The sequence below is a fragment of the Mixophyes fleayi genome, chromosome 2, assembly GCF_038048845.1.
Source record: "Mixophyes fleayi isolate aMixFle1 chromosome 2, aMixFle1.hap1, whole genome shotgun sequence".
Lineage (NCBI taxonomy): Eukaryota > Metazoa > Chordata > Amphibia > Anura > Limnodynastidae > Mixophyes > Mixophyes fleayi.
The window spans coordinates 359,140,483-359,156,818 of NC_134403.1; the positions used below are offsets into that span (position 1 = coordinate 359,140,483).

At 44.4% G+C, this 16,336-nt stretch overlaps 1 protein-coding gene across 1 annotated transcript in view; it reads left to right on the forward strand.

Annotated features, from left to right (window-relative positions):
• Nucleotides 1-16,336, forward strand: part of DOP1B (DOP1 leucine zipper like protein B) — a 91,343-nt gene that overhangs the window by 48,225 nt on the left and 26,782 nt on the right. Inside the window, exons 13-22 of the mRNA XM_075197228.1 lie at nt 607-798; nt 1,226-1,889; nt 2,753-3,024; nt 4,531-4,683; nt 5,315-5,415; nt 8,028-8,218; nt 9,175-10,771; nt 11,976-12,087; nt 12,981-13,166; nt 15,268-15,393. Of these exons, the coding sequence (XP_075053329.1) occupies nt 607-798; nt 1,226-1,889; nt 2,753-3,024; nt 4,531-4,683; nt 5,315-5,415; nt 8,028-8,218; nt 9,175-10,771; nt 11,976-12,087; nt 12,981-13,166; nt 15,268-15,393 (3,594 nt within the window). The remainder of the gene's footprint in view (nt 1-606; nt 799-1,225; nt 1,890-2,752; nt 3,025-4,530; nt 4,684-5,314; nt 5,416-8,027; nt 8,219-9,174; nt 10,772-11,975; nt 12,088-12,980; nt 13,167-15,267; nt 15,394-16,336) is intronic.

Sequence of the window (16,336 nt, forward strand, 5' to 3'; positions counted from 1 at the left end):
CTATTACATAGTGTATATACTGTGTGTTCTATTACATAGTGTATATACTGTGTGTTCCATTACATAGTGTATATACTGAGTGTTCTATTACATAGTGTATATACTGTGTGTTCCATTACATAGTGTATATACTGAGTGTTCTATTACATAGTGTATATACTGTGTGTTCCATTACATAGTGTATATATTGTGTGTTCTATTACATAGTGTATATACTGTGTGTTCTATTACATAGTGTATATACTGTGTGTTGTATTATATAGTGTATATACTGTGTGTTGTATTATATAGTGTATATACTGTGTGTTCTATTACATAGTGTATATACTGTGTGTTCCATTACATAGTGTATATATTGTGCGTTCCATTACATAGTGTATATACTGTGTGTTCTATTACATAGTGTATATACTGTGTGTTCCATTACATAGTGTATATACTGTGTGTTCCATTACATAGTGTATATACTGTGCGTTCCATTACATGGGTGTATTCTGTGTATTTCACACACTTGTTGTCAGGGGTTCTCGGAGTGTGACCGCTATAAAAGTGTAACAGTGATGAATTAGTCCCCAGTGTCCTTATCGTTTCTTCTCCTGTATTCAGGAACTCTACTCTGAAGTCCAGACGCAGTACCTGCCCCAGATGCTGAGTTACATGGCTCAGTCCACAGCTGAGAACATGGACACGCTAAGCCTGCCAGAGCTGACTCAGGCACTGAAGACGTGTTTCAAAGTCCTCAGCAAAGTGCAGATGCCACCGGCTTACCTGGATATGGAGCCTGTCAGCCCAGACAGTGTACGTAGATAAGTCATACTGACCGCACAGCGCCCTGCGTCAATCTACTTAGTACCTACAGCAAGGCCGTGATTTGTGCACATTTTAGTTGTATGTTAACATATCACTATTTGCATGTTATAAACCTTTAAACATGGGCTGAATTCATGTATTTTTTTATACCCTTTTATACTAAATGTAAAGTAACCAACTAATAAGTTACTGTAGACTTGTAAACCATTTCTTACCTAACCTGTCAGTAAATTTATACATTTTCACCTGTCATTAAGAAAATAAAATAGAGGTCAGTAAAAACTTGTCGTGACCCTCAACCAAACTAATGATTTTGAGTCAATGTAATCGTGAATCTACAAGTCAAGTTTTCCTTTGTTTCATTTCTTAGTCTGTATTGACTATTACTCATACAGCATTTACTCTGTCCTTGCAGAGTCCATCAAAAGAATCACAGAAGTTGAAACCAAACAGTGAGTCTGAGGCCGAGATCGCAGAAGATCCTATTTTTCCTCCGCTGAAGTCTGAAGACAGTGGAATCGGCCTCAGCACATCCTCCCCAGAGCTGTCTGGCTATCTGCGGATGCCCCGGGTATGCCCAGATAAGGGCGATATCTGGAAGAAGGGGGGCAGTGTACAGAGGACACTACACTACATACAGGACCTGGTGGCTCAGTTTGCCAGCAAGCATTTGTTTGGGATACAGCTACAAGCACAGAACAGTATGATTAGTCCCCAGGTAAATGACCCGACCACCGAGCCTGTAAAGAAGAAAGGGCCGTGGGAGCAGAAACAGATCACGGTGCCCCAGTTCAAGCAGATGTTGACCGACTTCTTCACTCAGCGGCCTCCGGCATCGAAACAAAAAATAAATAAGGCTGATTATTCTCCATCCCGCAGCCCCAGTAAGAAGGCAAATAAAGGCTCAGAAGAAGAGTGGGACATTGACCGCTTCATCCAGAACATGGGGCAGATGTCTGAAGACTGCAGGGAAGCCTTCGCTGCCGCCTGTCACTTTTTACTGGATTGCGCCACCTTCCCAGTTTATCTATCGGAAGAAGAGACTGAACAGCTCTATGCCACACTATTCCAAGTGCCTGGTAAGTGGTATTAAAGTTTTTCCAAAAAGGATTTATTATGAAAACACCATTATTGTTGGTTAGGAAAAACAGCGGCTCTAGCAAGGTTTTCGGCGGCTTTTCATATTAAGTTTACATATTTTCAAAAGTTTTTACAACGTGTTTGTAAACATGACCTTAGAGGGTGGTTAATATAAGTTTGCAGAAGCCCTGCTGGAGAACTGTAGATTCTCCTCTCACAGCCTGCTCCATCTTTCTCTCAGTCACTCGTGTAAGTTCACAGAGCTGACAGTCTTTCCTGCCCACGAGCTCCCACAAGCAAAGTCGTAGCATTCTGGCGTGCTGCTGGCTCCTTCCTTCCTCTCACCTCTCCCAACCTATAGATTGGACGATAGGGGGTAGTGTGTTGGAGAGAAGTGCGCTCCATATGCTGTCTCCTCTCTCTATTGGTCCTCTAGTGCCAACTGGTGCAGGGGGGGTGATTAATAACATCAGTATCCTGCTGCTGTATGATCCAGCTGCATGACTCTAGCTGCATTCTAAAACTGTTACAACTGCTGCAGCCACTAGCCCTTTGGTACCTGCATTACTGCTGCTGTTCCTGTCCTCAAAATAAACTAACCATTTTGTTAGTTTTAACGCTGTGTCGACTAATATCCCTATCCAACATTCATGACACCTTACAGATACCAAAAGGTTCTTCCAGTACAATGAAGACTATAAGCTGGATGAGCTTGTATGAAATGTGAAAGTCCTCCATTTTCACTTGAAGAACGGAAAGTCTTGAACAATTATAAGAGCGTTCTGCGATTCACTTTAATGACGTTAAACATTCCTAGCCTTTAAGCCTAATCCAACAACTCTTTGTCTCTGATTCATACCAGGGTCAAGTGACGCCGGCTTTCCTCTATGGTTCAAGTCCCTGATGACTGTTTGCTGTTGTGTGAAGGATTGTTACATTCAGAATATGGCCATTTCCACTCTGTTGGAGGTCATTAACCACTCACAGTCCCTGTCTCTGGTCATGGAAGACAAGATGAAACGCTCTAAGATGTCTGGGTACAACTCCGTCTTTGCAAAGCTGCAGATGGTCACCATTCCGCCCGTCTCGCCAGGGGTCCTCAAACTTATTGCAGAAAGGACAGATTTCTACTTGGTGAGTTTGGTAATGCTGGAGTGTATCTGCGATGTCTCTACTGTACAGTAAGAACCTTCTAACATTCAAGTTACTTTATCTAAATTATCTAATAGCCTTCACAATGATACATGTAACCGATTTAAGGAACCTTCCAGAACTGAATATATTTAAAGAGCCCATCTATTTTGGTTTTTAAACTGTAAATGTCTTCAAAATCATATGCAAATGCAATATCGGTCAGGACCAAGCAAATCAATTACCGTTAAACACAATGCAGGGCTACATCTTTCAGGTTGAAATAAAGCAGATGTCAGTTCACACTATATATTCAATGTGCATAATAAGTCTCCCCCAGGTTTTCAACTAGAAGTTTACTTGTCACGTGCAATGATGGGTCCATTAGAGTATCCGGAGGTTGGTTATGTCTCCCTCAACAATATACTGTTCTGTAGATTTACCATATTTCTGGCCACACTGACGTAACTTATAACATTCAGCTACAATATTCACTTTAGGCACAAAAATGTCATTTAATGCTGTTACAGCAGTATGTTATCTGTCATCCGCTAAAGGAAGCGTGTAATAAATGCACTGGCCTTCTGCGCAATGTCAGTGTATCAGTAAAGCACGTATTATGGCTTCCCAGAGGTCTGTATTATTAATTGCAAGGAAGTACTTTTCAAACACTCTAAGCCATGCAGTCAAAGGCATTGTAGGCTCACCCGGGTGTGGAAGGAATGATGCAGGTAGATTCAGTGAAAAGAGGGCATCCTCGTCACCAGTATATTTTGTAGCAGAAAGAAGTACTGGCAGTAACGTCCACACCAGGTTTATTTAGCATAACGATCTCCCTACAACAGCAGCAGCCAAGAAGTAACATCTCATTCATAAGTGGTCAATGGTATTTTCTATATCGCCACCTAGTGTCAGAAACTGGTAATACATCTCAGGAGGTAAATCTCTAACACACTAGCATTAACCCGCCAGCATGTTTCTGGACCATGGGAGGAAATTTGGGTAAACATTGCTGCAAATGTAATAAAATGTTCACTATTTGAAGTTCTGTCAGTATGTGGAAACTTGTACATATGTTCTTAGGAATGTTATTAGCAATTTTTATTTTAGTATTGTTAATCCTTTAATTTCTATTCTAAAATTGCTGAAATCTGAATAGTATTAATATCAGTGCAAGGTTAAAAGATAAATAACAGACGTAGTTTAAGTGTAAGACTTTGGTATACGAGTTTGGTTCTGACACAGCTGCTAAGGGTCTTCCTCACAGATAGGGAATGTAACCGATGAGGGCTCAGGACCGTAAGCCGCTTATGGTATAATATGTCTTGTGACACAGCGTGCTGGTCTTTGCTCCCATGTACTGTTTTGCAATGTCCTGCCTCACTGTGGCTCCATGTAGCAGTTGACTGGACCACCGTTGCACATTTGCTGTGGTATTTATCATGCTCCCGTTGATGATACTGCTGGGTGCTGGTTGGTAAAGCAGTGATTATAACTCTTTCCCTGCAGAGAGTGGCTCATGTATTGTGGAATCAGCTGAACATGGAGACCAGAGAGCACCACATCACCTGTGTGGAGCTGTTCTACAGACTGCACTGCCTGGCTCCCTCTGCTAATATCTGCGAGGAGATCATCTGCCAGACCCTGCTGGACAACGACAAAGTAAGATGAGTGGTCTCCTGGAGCGCATCCTCAGCAGGAGGCACGGGGGGTATGGTTAGTGAAGAGATGGCTGTGATGTAATAAGTGTTATAATGACATGTGTCCCCTTACTGGAGCAATAATTCTATATACTATATACCAGGACGGGAGCTGTTTTTTTTTCTGACATTTGAAATGGCTAAAATCCCTTCTAACATATACATTTGTATACTACAGCGTACACTATAAAATACAAATGCTTTCTCTTTATTTCAAGTTAAGTAACTATTATTAAAAGTTTAGTCTATTAAAGTATGTGTTGAATTTTTATTTAGAATATACAAAATTAAAAATCAGACGGCGCTGTCTATATTAACTAGTGCAGGTCTGGCCAACCTGCGGCTCTACGGGTGTTTGTGGAACTACAACTCCCAGCATACCCTGCAAGCCATCAGCTAGCCATCTACTGCCAAAGCATGCTGGGGCTTGTAGTTTCACAACACCTGGAGAGCCACAGGTTGGCCAGGCCTGAATTAGTGCATCATGTGAACGACCGATGGGCCGTGATTGGTCAGAGCACTCAGCGGCGGAATCCATCAGATTCGGATTTTACGTTACAGCTCTGAATATGTTTCATCTCTGTATATTGCAGGTTATCCGGCTGGAGGCTCTGTTCCGATTCTCGGTGATTTGGCATCTGACTAGAGAAATACAAGGCAGCCGCGTCACATCCCATAACCGGTCCTTCGATAGGTAAAAGTTTTGTAATTAACCTAAGACTGTCGCTCGTCCAGCCTATTGCTTTTTTTTTAAAATTTAATGATATGTGTTTTAAGGACAAAATGATTTTGTAAATGTTTACTAAGGCTATGGATGTACCTGTTCTACAACACATATTCTATGGTAAAGAGAGAGGCAGCCAAAGCCTAGTAGGACTTACTGGGACTTCTTCAACAGCTCCAGAGTCGGTTTGGCAGAACCTGGTTATATTTCAGGGAGGTAGTGGGAGAGAAAACATGCAAATATAGCAATAAAATGGTTCCACTAATCAAACCTGTAATTCTATGTGGCCTAGTTAGCACTTCTGCCTCACAGCACTGGGGTCATGAGTTTGATTCCCGACCATGGGTTTATCTGTGTGGAGTTTGTATGTTCTCACCCTGTTTGAGTGGATTTCCTCCGGGTGCTCCGGTTTCCTTACACACTCCAAAACATACTGGTAGGTTAATTGGCTGCTATCAAAATTAATCCTAGTCTCTCCCTCTCGGTCTCCCTCCCTCCCTCTCGGTCTCCCTCCCTCCCTCTCGGTCTCCCTCTCGGTCTCTCTCCCTCCCTCCCTCCCTCCCTCCCTCTCGGTCGGTCTCCCTCCCTCCCTCTCGGTCGGTCTCCCTCCCTCCCTCTCGGTCGGTCTCCCTCCCTCTCGGTCGGTCTCCCTCCCTCCCTCCCTCCCTCCCTCTCGGTCGGTCTCCCTCCCTCCCTCCCTCTCGGTCGGTCTCCCTCCCTCCCTCCCTCTCGGTCGGTCTCCCTCCCTCCCTCTCGGTCGGTCTCCCTCCCTCCCTCCCTCCCTCCCTCTCGGTCGGTCTCCCTCCCTCCCTCTCGGTCGGTCTCCCTCCCTCCCTCCCTCTCGGTCGGTCTCCCTCCCTCCCTCCCTCTCGGTCGGTCTCCCTCCCTCCCTCTCGGTCGGTCTCCCTCCCTCCCTCCCTCTCTCTCGGTCTCGCTCTCGGTCGGTCTCTCTCCCTCCCTCGCTCTCGGTCGGTCTCTCTCCCTCCCTCGCTCTCGGTCGGTCTCCCTCCCTCCCTCGCTCTCGGTCGGTCTCCCTCCCTCCCTCTCGGTCGGTCTCCCTCCCTCCCTCTCGGTCGGTCTCCCTCCCTCTCGGTCGGTCTCCCTCCCTCCCTCTCGGTCGGTCTCCCTCCCTCCCTCCCTCTCGGTCGGTCTCCCTCCCTCCCTCCCTCTCGGTCGGTCTCCCTCCCTCCCTCTCGGTCGGTCTCCCTCCCTCTCGGTCGGTCTCCCTCCCTCTCGGTCGGTCTCCCTCCCTCCCTCCCTCTCTCTCGGTCTCGCTCTCGGTCGGTCTCCCTCCCTCCCTCCCTCTCGGTCGGTCTCTCTCCCTCCCTCCCTCTCGGTCGGTCTCCCTCCCTCCCTCCCTCTCGGTCGGTCTCCCTCCCTCTCGGTCGGTCTCCCTCCCTCCCTCCCTCTCGGTCGGTCTCCCTCCCTCTCGGTCGGTCTCCCTCCCTCCCTCCCTCTCGGTCGGTCTCCCTCCCTCTCGGTCGGTCTCCCTCCCTCCCTCTCTCTCGGTCTCGCTCTCGGTCGGTCTCCCTCCCTCCCTCGCTCTCGGTCGGTCTCCCTCCCTCCCTCGCTCTCGGTCGGTCTCCCTCCCTCCCTCGCTCTCGGTCGGTCTCCCTCCCTCCCTCGCTCTCGGTCGGTCTCCCTCCCTCCCTCCCCCTCGGTCGGTCTCCCTCCCTCCCTCCCCCTCGGTCGGTCTCCCTCCCTCGCTCTCGGTCGGTCTCCCTCCCTCCCTCCCTCTCGGTCGGTCTCCCTCCCTCCCTCCCTCTCGGTCGGTCTCCCTCCCTCCCTCCCTCTCAGTCGGTCTCCCTCCCTCCCTCCCTCTCAGTCGGTCTCCCTCCCTCCCTCCCTCCCTTCTTCTCGGTCGGTCTCCCTCTCTCCCTCTCGGTCGGTCTCCCTCCCTCCCTCCCTCTCGGTCGGTCTCCCTCCCTCCCTCTCGGTCTGTCTGTCTGTGTGTTAATTGGGGAATTTAGACTGTAAGCAGGGACTGATGTGAATCAGTTCTCTGTATAGCGCTGCGGAATTAGTGGCGCTACATAAATAAATTATGATGATCATAGAAAACATTAATGTATCGGTACATTTCCTGTATTATCTGTATTATCTTAATTCATTCCAGGTACTTTATTATGGATAGACTGGTTTACACACAATCCCCCAGTGATCCCAGGACACTCTTCTTAAGTGATAATTCCCTTTTAAGGATGTCCTGTGCTCTAAGCACAGTGGTGGCAGACGTGGGACGAGCCAGTGTTCATGAGAATTCAGCCAATCAATTTAAGTTATAAACACTGGTCATGAAACTTCATAATGCCTTGATCGGCCGCTTTATTGTTAATATTGTTTCAGCCTTCAATATGGCTGCCTCCTCTGTGTGTAGGTCGCAGGTACCCTTTAAAGTCATGAGTGAGGTTTGTAATTTCACTGTCGCTTTTATTCCTAGCATCTACTGGGAGAAACTCCACTAAACCTATAATATACAGCAGAAGTATTTGGGGGAAGTAATGTTTGCAGTACTTTGAATAGTGGCGCAGTGAAAGCAAGAAGCTGGTAGTAATGCTGTACTAACCTGTTCCCGTACGCAGGTCCTTATTTGTGGTTCTGGACAGCTTGAACTGTGCCGATGGGGCTATTGGCGCCGCCGCTCAGGGCTGGCTGGTACGTGCGCTGTCTTTAAACGACGTCGCCCGGATTCTGGAACCTGTCCTGTTGCTTCTGCTCCATCCAAAGACCCAGCGAACATCTATTCACTGCATTAAACAGAAAAACTCATCAGGTACAACACACTTTAATCCGTTATTACTAAAGTTATGATTGTAGAGATGATTTGTTACCACAGGACTGGTGCACAGTCTATCTAAAGCAAAATGTTTTCAGTATCTGTAATATTGCATGGTATTCCCCCCTCCGCTCTATACTCAATGCGGCCGCAAGACTCCTCTACCTCTCACGCCGCTCCTCCTCTACCTCCCCTCTCTGCCTTGCCTTACACTGGCTCCCCTTCCCCTACAGAATTCTTTTCAAACTCCTCACCACCACTTACAAGGCTCTCTCCCACTCTACTGTCCCTTATATCTCTAACCTCCTCTCCATTCACACTCCCGCCTGCTCCCTGCGCTCGGCCAATGACCGCCGCCTCTCATCCACCCTGGTCACCTCTTCCCATTCCAGAATCCAGGACTTTTCCCGTGCAGCCCCCCTTCACTGGAATGACCTCCCTCGCTCCATCCGCCTTTCTCCTACTCTGTGCTCCTTCAAACATGCACTCAAAACTCACCTCTTTCTCAAAGCCTACCAACCATCCACTTAACCCCCATCTCCTCCACTCATTCTCCCCTCTCTCCCATTCCCTCAACTGGCTCCTCTTGTGCCTGGTCTGTTTTACCCTCCCTTAGGATATAAGCTCGTATGAGCAGGGCCCTCTTCCCTCCTGTCTCCTTACCCGTTCTTCTGCTCCGTGTCTATTGCATCTGCCTGCCTGGAGTTTCAGAAGTACTGGTACTTTTTGTTTATTGTTCTGTACTGTTATACCCTGTATAGTCTACTGTTTGTACTATGTGCGGCGCTGCGGAAATCTTGTGGCGCCTAACAAATAAAAGATATTAATAATAATAATAATAATGGAAATACTTTCCCTTCTTATTGGCATTAAGTAAGGTCTACAGAAAATTCTTGATTGTATTGAATTCAAAAATCACAACTCTATATTTTCTTAAAATTTTTTACTTCTAGAAGAAATCAGCTACTGGTGCAGGAGGAAAAGATCTTTGAAGGACACTGTAGGATGCCATGACTTTCCTGAAAGCAATTCTGATGAAAATCTACCCCCGTTTAACACGGTTGACAGAGAAGCCATCTGGGCTGAAGTGGAGAAGGATCCTGAGAAGATGAGAAACGAGTTGACCAATCATCATGCTTCCGATAACGCGGACTCTCAGTTCTGTAGGGACAGTGATCAGGAGGACAGTGAACACACAGAGTCTGCAGACACCAGCGTCGGTCAAAGCGCCAGTGAGAATACGTCTTCGTTCAATCCCAGCTCTGTGGACTCGAGCATTGACCCACACTGGAGTAACAGTGACAACGTTGACGGGCAAGAGTCTTCCAAGCCTTCTTGCCAGCCAAACATGTCCTGCGTGGACGTGCCCAGACCAAGTGTGTTGTTAAATTTGGTACGTACTGAGTCTAACATTACACAGACCTCAGAGTCGCTGTCTAGTGACGATGAAGCGGATCTGGAGCTCCAGGCCATTAGAAGCACCAAGCTTCTGAAGCAGCAAAAAGAGAAAGAGGAGATGATTGAGGCTTTGTTCAAACACATCCTACTATACTTGCAACCCTATGACTCCAAGAGGGTATTGTATGCCTTTTCAGTCTTGGAAGCTGTTCTAAAAACCAACCCTAAAGAGTTTATTGAAGCTGTAGCCAGCACCAGTATGGACACCAGCTCCACTGCGCACCTCAATTTAATATACAACCTTCTTGCACGTCACCAGGAGGCACTTGTTGGACAGAGCTTCTACGGTAAGCTTCAGACGCTGTCACCGTCAATGTGTCCTCATTCTCTCTTGATTGAGCTTTTGACATATCTTTGCTTGAGTTTTTTGCGTTCTTATTACCCTTGTTACCTCAAGGTGAGCTACAAGGACGTGCTAGGCAACCGCGATGTCCAAGTGAAAAGCGTGGAAGTTCTCATCAGGATGATGTCTCAACTGGCCACCGTCGCCAAGAACTCAGAAGGGAAAAATGTCAACTTCATACACAGCCTGCTGGAAAGGTGCAAAGTTCAGGAGTTTGTTCTTCTGTCGTTGTCCGCTTCCATGTACACCAGTCAGAAGAAGTACGAGCAGGTGTCGCTCGGCGGCAACAAAGACGCGGCTGATGAAGGCTTGTTCGAAGAGAGCATCATTAACTTTGGTCAAGACCAGATTTGGAGCGAGCATCCTCTTCAGATTGAACTCCTGAAGCTGCTCCAGATTTTGATTGTTTTGGAACATCACCTGCGCCAGTTACAGGAAGACCAGGACTCCCCGGTGGATCTGTCCAAGGAGTGGAATCGAGGGATCAACTTTCAGCAGTCCATTAACGCCATGCAGTATGTGCAGTCGCATGCGATAACGTCGCAGGGCTTGTTCGTTTCGGCTGTTGTGAGGGCCCTACGCCCCGAGTACGGTTACGGAATGCACCCGCCCTGGGTTGCCCTGGTTACGTCATCTCTGCCCTATTTTGGCAAATCTTTGGGATTGACTGTAGCGCCGTTTGTTGCACAGATCTGTAAGAACTTAGATGAACTTGTGAAGCAGTATGAAAATGAATCCATAAAAATAAGGTATGTAAAAAAAAAAGTGAATATATACATATCTGTTTTTTCAAATTGTCTTCTTTTGTAAATATGACAATAACTGCAACATATCACACAAATGCAATAGTAAGATATATAATATAGTAAGTGTGTGTGTGTATTTATGTGTGTGTGTGTGTGTGTGTATATATATATATATATATATATATATATATATATATATATATATATATATATATATATATATATATATATATATATGTGTATGTATGTATTGTGTCTCTCTCAGCTGCCTCTGCTGTGTTTAGGTGAAGGGAGTACTTTAAGTCGTTAGATCATATATTTCTTTGCATTTTTACTCAACGCTATCTATATGGTCATGCTTCAAACTATTTAAAGTCTGTGCATAAAGTGTTAGAGGTCGTTCGTCCTGGAGCGTCTCAGGGAGCAATTTGCATGTTAGTCAGACTGATTAGCATGATAACCGGCTTAGCATGTTAATTGCAGCCACTTCTGTCCTCCTGCTTCATTTAACTCTTTTTATGAAAAATACTTATTGAACCGCTCTTCTTGCTGAATATTAGTAATAGTAATATTATATACACTGTAACAAATCACAAGGTGGGGCAGTTTTATGTAGAATATTTCATTTTATTTCCCCTGGAAGGGATATTTGACATATCCCACTGACATCAATAAATAAAAGTCTGAAAAAAGGGTTTTAGGGGCCAAATCTACTTTTCAGTGAAAAAAATCAGCATCAGTAATTCCTACATTTTTCTTTTTTTTAAAAATTCTATTACATTATGTATGTTTTTACTATTTTTTTCTGTTGGATAAAATAAGAGAACCACTGATGTTTTATGTGCATTCAAACATGTTTAATGTTAGACATTCCTCCCCGCAAGTATCAGAATGTCTGTGTTCAGGACACTTGACAAGTCGCTATGTGTAGTGTACTGTGCCATTAGTAACAGGAGAAAAGGCACCAGGTGGGTTAGTGTCTCCTGAACAGGGCAGGGGTCCCGGGAATGTTTGAGAATAAGGGGGTTCAATATTAAAAATCCCTTAAATAATATTGGTCCATTTTAGTAAGTTTTTACGGTAGAAACACACTTGCTTGGTTTACTGCACCTCTCACGGCTGGGGTCTGGCCAGCTCCTGCCAATCTTTGTAAACGTGATCTAAGGAGTTGAGAATCAGGATCTCAGTAGTTTACTTTCACCAACAGCACGACTTGTAAACGTGAGAACATCTCCCCCGATTACCCGCTCACCCTGCTGGAAGGACTCACCACTATCGGACATTTTTGCCTTTTGGATCATTCAGCTCAGACGAAGAAGGTATTTTTATATATAAACATCTTTGTATTTCTGAACTGAACAATACATATGAAATAACTGGAGGGTTTAAACTTAGCTCAATAAGTCCACCAAACTCCCTTTACTCCTCTATAGCAGGCTATTATGTTACAAAGAAGGAGCTTCTAACACAGTAGAGTAGACACAGAGTGACTGGCAGCTTGGCAGTCTTGCTTTGCAGAAAGGGACCGTGTGGATTGTTTGATTCTAGGAGCGGGGCCAGTGATGTCACAGTAGCTCACACCACTGCAGTCTCATCGTTTTGTATCTCTATGAGACCCCATCAGGACACTGTCCTAAAGATATGTGAGGAACTCCAGCTGTCTGCAATGTACTGGGGAAGTTGTACTTCTTTTTACCTTTTTTAGTTTTCAACAGAGCTACAGTGGAAATACTGAAAATCATAGTTTACTTTCATGATTCCTATCTAAAATTGTCAGTATGGCTACCTCCATGTGTTTGACTGCCTCACGAAGCCAGCCCTGTTATCTGTTTAACACAGACAATTAGTCTGCTCTGGTTCAGTGAACAATATAGCCTGAGACAGTAAGGGAAACAAGGCAGTGCATTATGGCAAACAATGCATTAAGATATCGTTTAGAAACATCCATAACACACACAATCACATCTCCTACACATGGCGAGGACCCTGTCTCATTGGCGACAACCTGACGAAGTAAGCAGGCTTACCGTTACATGCTTAAAGAGGTGTCAAGTGTTTGTACAGTGGTAGAAATGCAGTGCCATGCTCTCTTTATATTGTACACAGTGATTCGGTTGTTGACCGGGGAGGGAGGGGGTTCTGGCAGCTGTAACCTCCCCTGGGCTTACCTGTGACATCTTATTTATTGTTTGCTCCTTCGTCTTCTACCCAGTCTTCAACATCCGATCCAGCTAATCTGAAGAACGCCCGTAACGCTCTACTGGAAGAGCTCCCTCGTATTGTCAACAGCCTGTCCCTTCTCTGGAGCGTCATTACCAAGCAGGAGAGGGAGAGGAGACCTTCGGATCTGCTTGGGACAATTAAAGGCTCATCGTCCGTCTATTTCAAAACCACCAAAGTAAGAAACTATCTCTTCGTTTCCTGATTCCCGTATAAAGCTGCCATGTAGCCTTTTGTTTCCAAGAGTCATCTCAACGTTATGGAGTCGGCTAAATTCCTGGATAAAAAGATGCTGATGCAGTGGTTTTTTCAGTAGACTTAAAGACAAGAAGTCAGCTCTACATTAGAAAAATGATTCCACCACAATCTCAACCTGACATCTCTTCAGTTCTGATGAGCTCCTAAATTTTTTTAATTCAGAAAAGAGAGTTTATTGGAAAACATTGCCTTGTACATGACTACAGATACAGGCAATTACAATCTTAGCCATTATAAACAAATTATCAAGTACATTATATCAACAAACAATCAAAAGTAAAAGTGCCAACGTGAAACAACTGCAGAACAATATTCATACTGGTTGGACTGTTAAACTTTAAATGGTCATTTCTGTTTATATTACTTGATACATTTTATGATTTCTGATGAAATGATGCCCCTTTTAAGCCTCCTATTTCCCATTTACCCTCAGCGATGATGGCTGTATTGATGTACTGTAAGCTGAAAAACTTAGAGTAAACTTTTTATCAAAACAAAAAACAAGAAACGGCAACGTACAAAGTACAAGTGAGGAAAGACTTCAAGTGCTGAACATGTAGAGCTTAGAGGAGATATAATAGGAACACTCAATTATATCAAATGTATTAATAGCGTTCAGAAAGAAGGCAGAGTGTTTCTAGAACAATAGAACACTTTGAAGTTGGAGATATGAAGACTGCAAGGTCACAGGAAGGGGGTAGAACCCTGGAATAATCTGTAGCAGTTTTGTTGTTGAGACATAGGGCAGGGCCATCTTAACAACATTATGGGCCCCCGGGCAAAGCAGTGCACCGGAGCCCATATATATATATATATATATATATATATATATATATATATATATATATATATATATATATATATATATGTATATATGTATATGTATAGAGATAGATAGATGTACTTGCTCAGTGACCCTTGAAGGTTTTTTTTGCAGGTTTTTTCTTTTGCAGGATTATTTATTCTAATTAAGAGCTCTGCTTATGGGGCCCCCTTGCCCGTGGGGCCCCCGGGCACCTGCCCATCGTGCCCAATGGAAAAGATGGCTCTGACATAGGGAGTAGACCGGGAGACTTTCCTGTGCACCTGGTGCGTAGAATAATCCATGATGTTACATTGTAGCGTATGGCCTTCGCTAACATTCTGCCTGCACTCTGCGGCACATTGCGGAGAATTGAATCGCCCCCATACAATGTTAAGGCTTATAAAACATTAAAGAAGTCTTTGCAGTTGTTGAATTAATAAAATAAAATCTGTAAAAGAACAGCCAGATAGCAAACTTATATAACTGTTTGTTTGTTTTTATACATTTGTTACTATATAAGAGGAAGTGATCGTTAACTTCACAAAAATCTCTAAACAGCTGAAAATACAGCCTAGGATGGTGTCACTGACCTCGTACGCAGAGAGGGCTGCAGTTGGCACCATGCACAGTAGGGGGCAGCAGAGAAGAGGTTTGTTCCCTGCACAGTACGATGTCCGGATCGAGACGATAAAATGAATCATCATCATCATTTATTTATATAGCGCCAACATATTCTGTAGCGCTTTACAATTGGGGACAAACATAATAAACTAATAAACAAACTGGGTAAAACAGACAAAGAGGTGAGAAGGCCCTGCTCGCAAGCTTACACAAACTAACTTGAGTGTAAATGGTAAATTAACTGGAATGTAGGGTGATTGAAAGAACGTGATTTTTCTGATGAGACCATGAGTTTTATAGGTTCTGCGCTACGGTATATGACCGCATCAGCAAATGTTCTGCGTCTAAAGGATGTGTAAATTAGGGTGTGACAATGTTCTGTACTTCCATTCCTGCCTGCTGGCAGCCGCAAATTATAAGAGGACAGTGTTATTAGTTAGTTCCTAGTAGTGTTAACACTTGTGTGATTTTTAGGCACCCTCATATATAACCGTACGATGGCTCATTTGGAATGAGTCCCTGACCTGTATCAAACCCAGCAATACCACAGAAGAGTTGAGGATAAACACATAAATGTTCCGCTCCATCTTTACAGACACTGAAGCAGAAGATCTTGGACTTCCTGAACCCCTTGACGGTACATCTGGGGGTGCAGCTCATCGCAGCCGTCGCTGCTGTCTGGAAGCGGAAGAGGTTCAACAAGGCCCAGAGTAAAGCCAAGGTGAGGAACAGAATTATGTGAAATCTGTATTAGAGTCTTGTTCTTGTCTCGGAATGTCCTTTACTGAGCAACATTCCGAGATCCTGTTCACTTAAATTATAAAGCAAACTGGCACATATAGTTACATATATATATATATATATATATATATATATATAAATTACTATGTGTATGAATAAGTGTTTACCTTATCCAAGCCCACCAGCAGTGTTTATATAGAGTAGTGTAGATGTGCTTTCTTCCTCACCACACCTCTGTGTAAAATGCTGCATTCATAGCAACCTAAATATTGTTATTAATGCTCTCTGTGACCTATCCTACATTGGCTGTCAGAGTGCAGGTCATGAAGCCCTGCAGGTGTAATATTTATCATCCATCTCATTGTTTGGGGCGTTACCTGGTGTTAACAAGACTCTACACCTACTGATAACTTTAATTTATTGGTTTATGAATCACCCCCCACCCCCCCTTGCAGCTTTTACTAAACACATAGCTTTATTTTTCTGTCTGCTCTGTGCTTTTCAGTCATGTTTTTTGGTATCCTCAAGTTGATTTGAATTTTTTTTTCCTGGGATATGAGATGGAAAAATAACAGTATGCATAATAAAAGTTACAGTAGAGCAAGTTCAAGCTGATAAAAGTTATGGTAGGGTGCACCCCCCACTTTAATGTACCAACACTGGGAGTCAGGTCAGATCAGACTGATCTCTTCCTCTATATAACCTCATACAATCTTCCCTTCAGTTGTAGTGTTTTCCTTTTGGCTACACACTGTGCAGTCACATGCTCAGTGATGTCACGGGTTCCTCATGAATTGATAGGCTACATTCTTATGGATATTGGTTCATCCAACCAAAAGGCAGCTTTCAGCGTCTGTAGACGACAAGTCTCCTTTAAGTATTGTTGTTGAGGAGATATTTACTTCTATGATGATTCTTTGCTC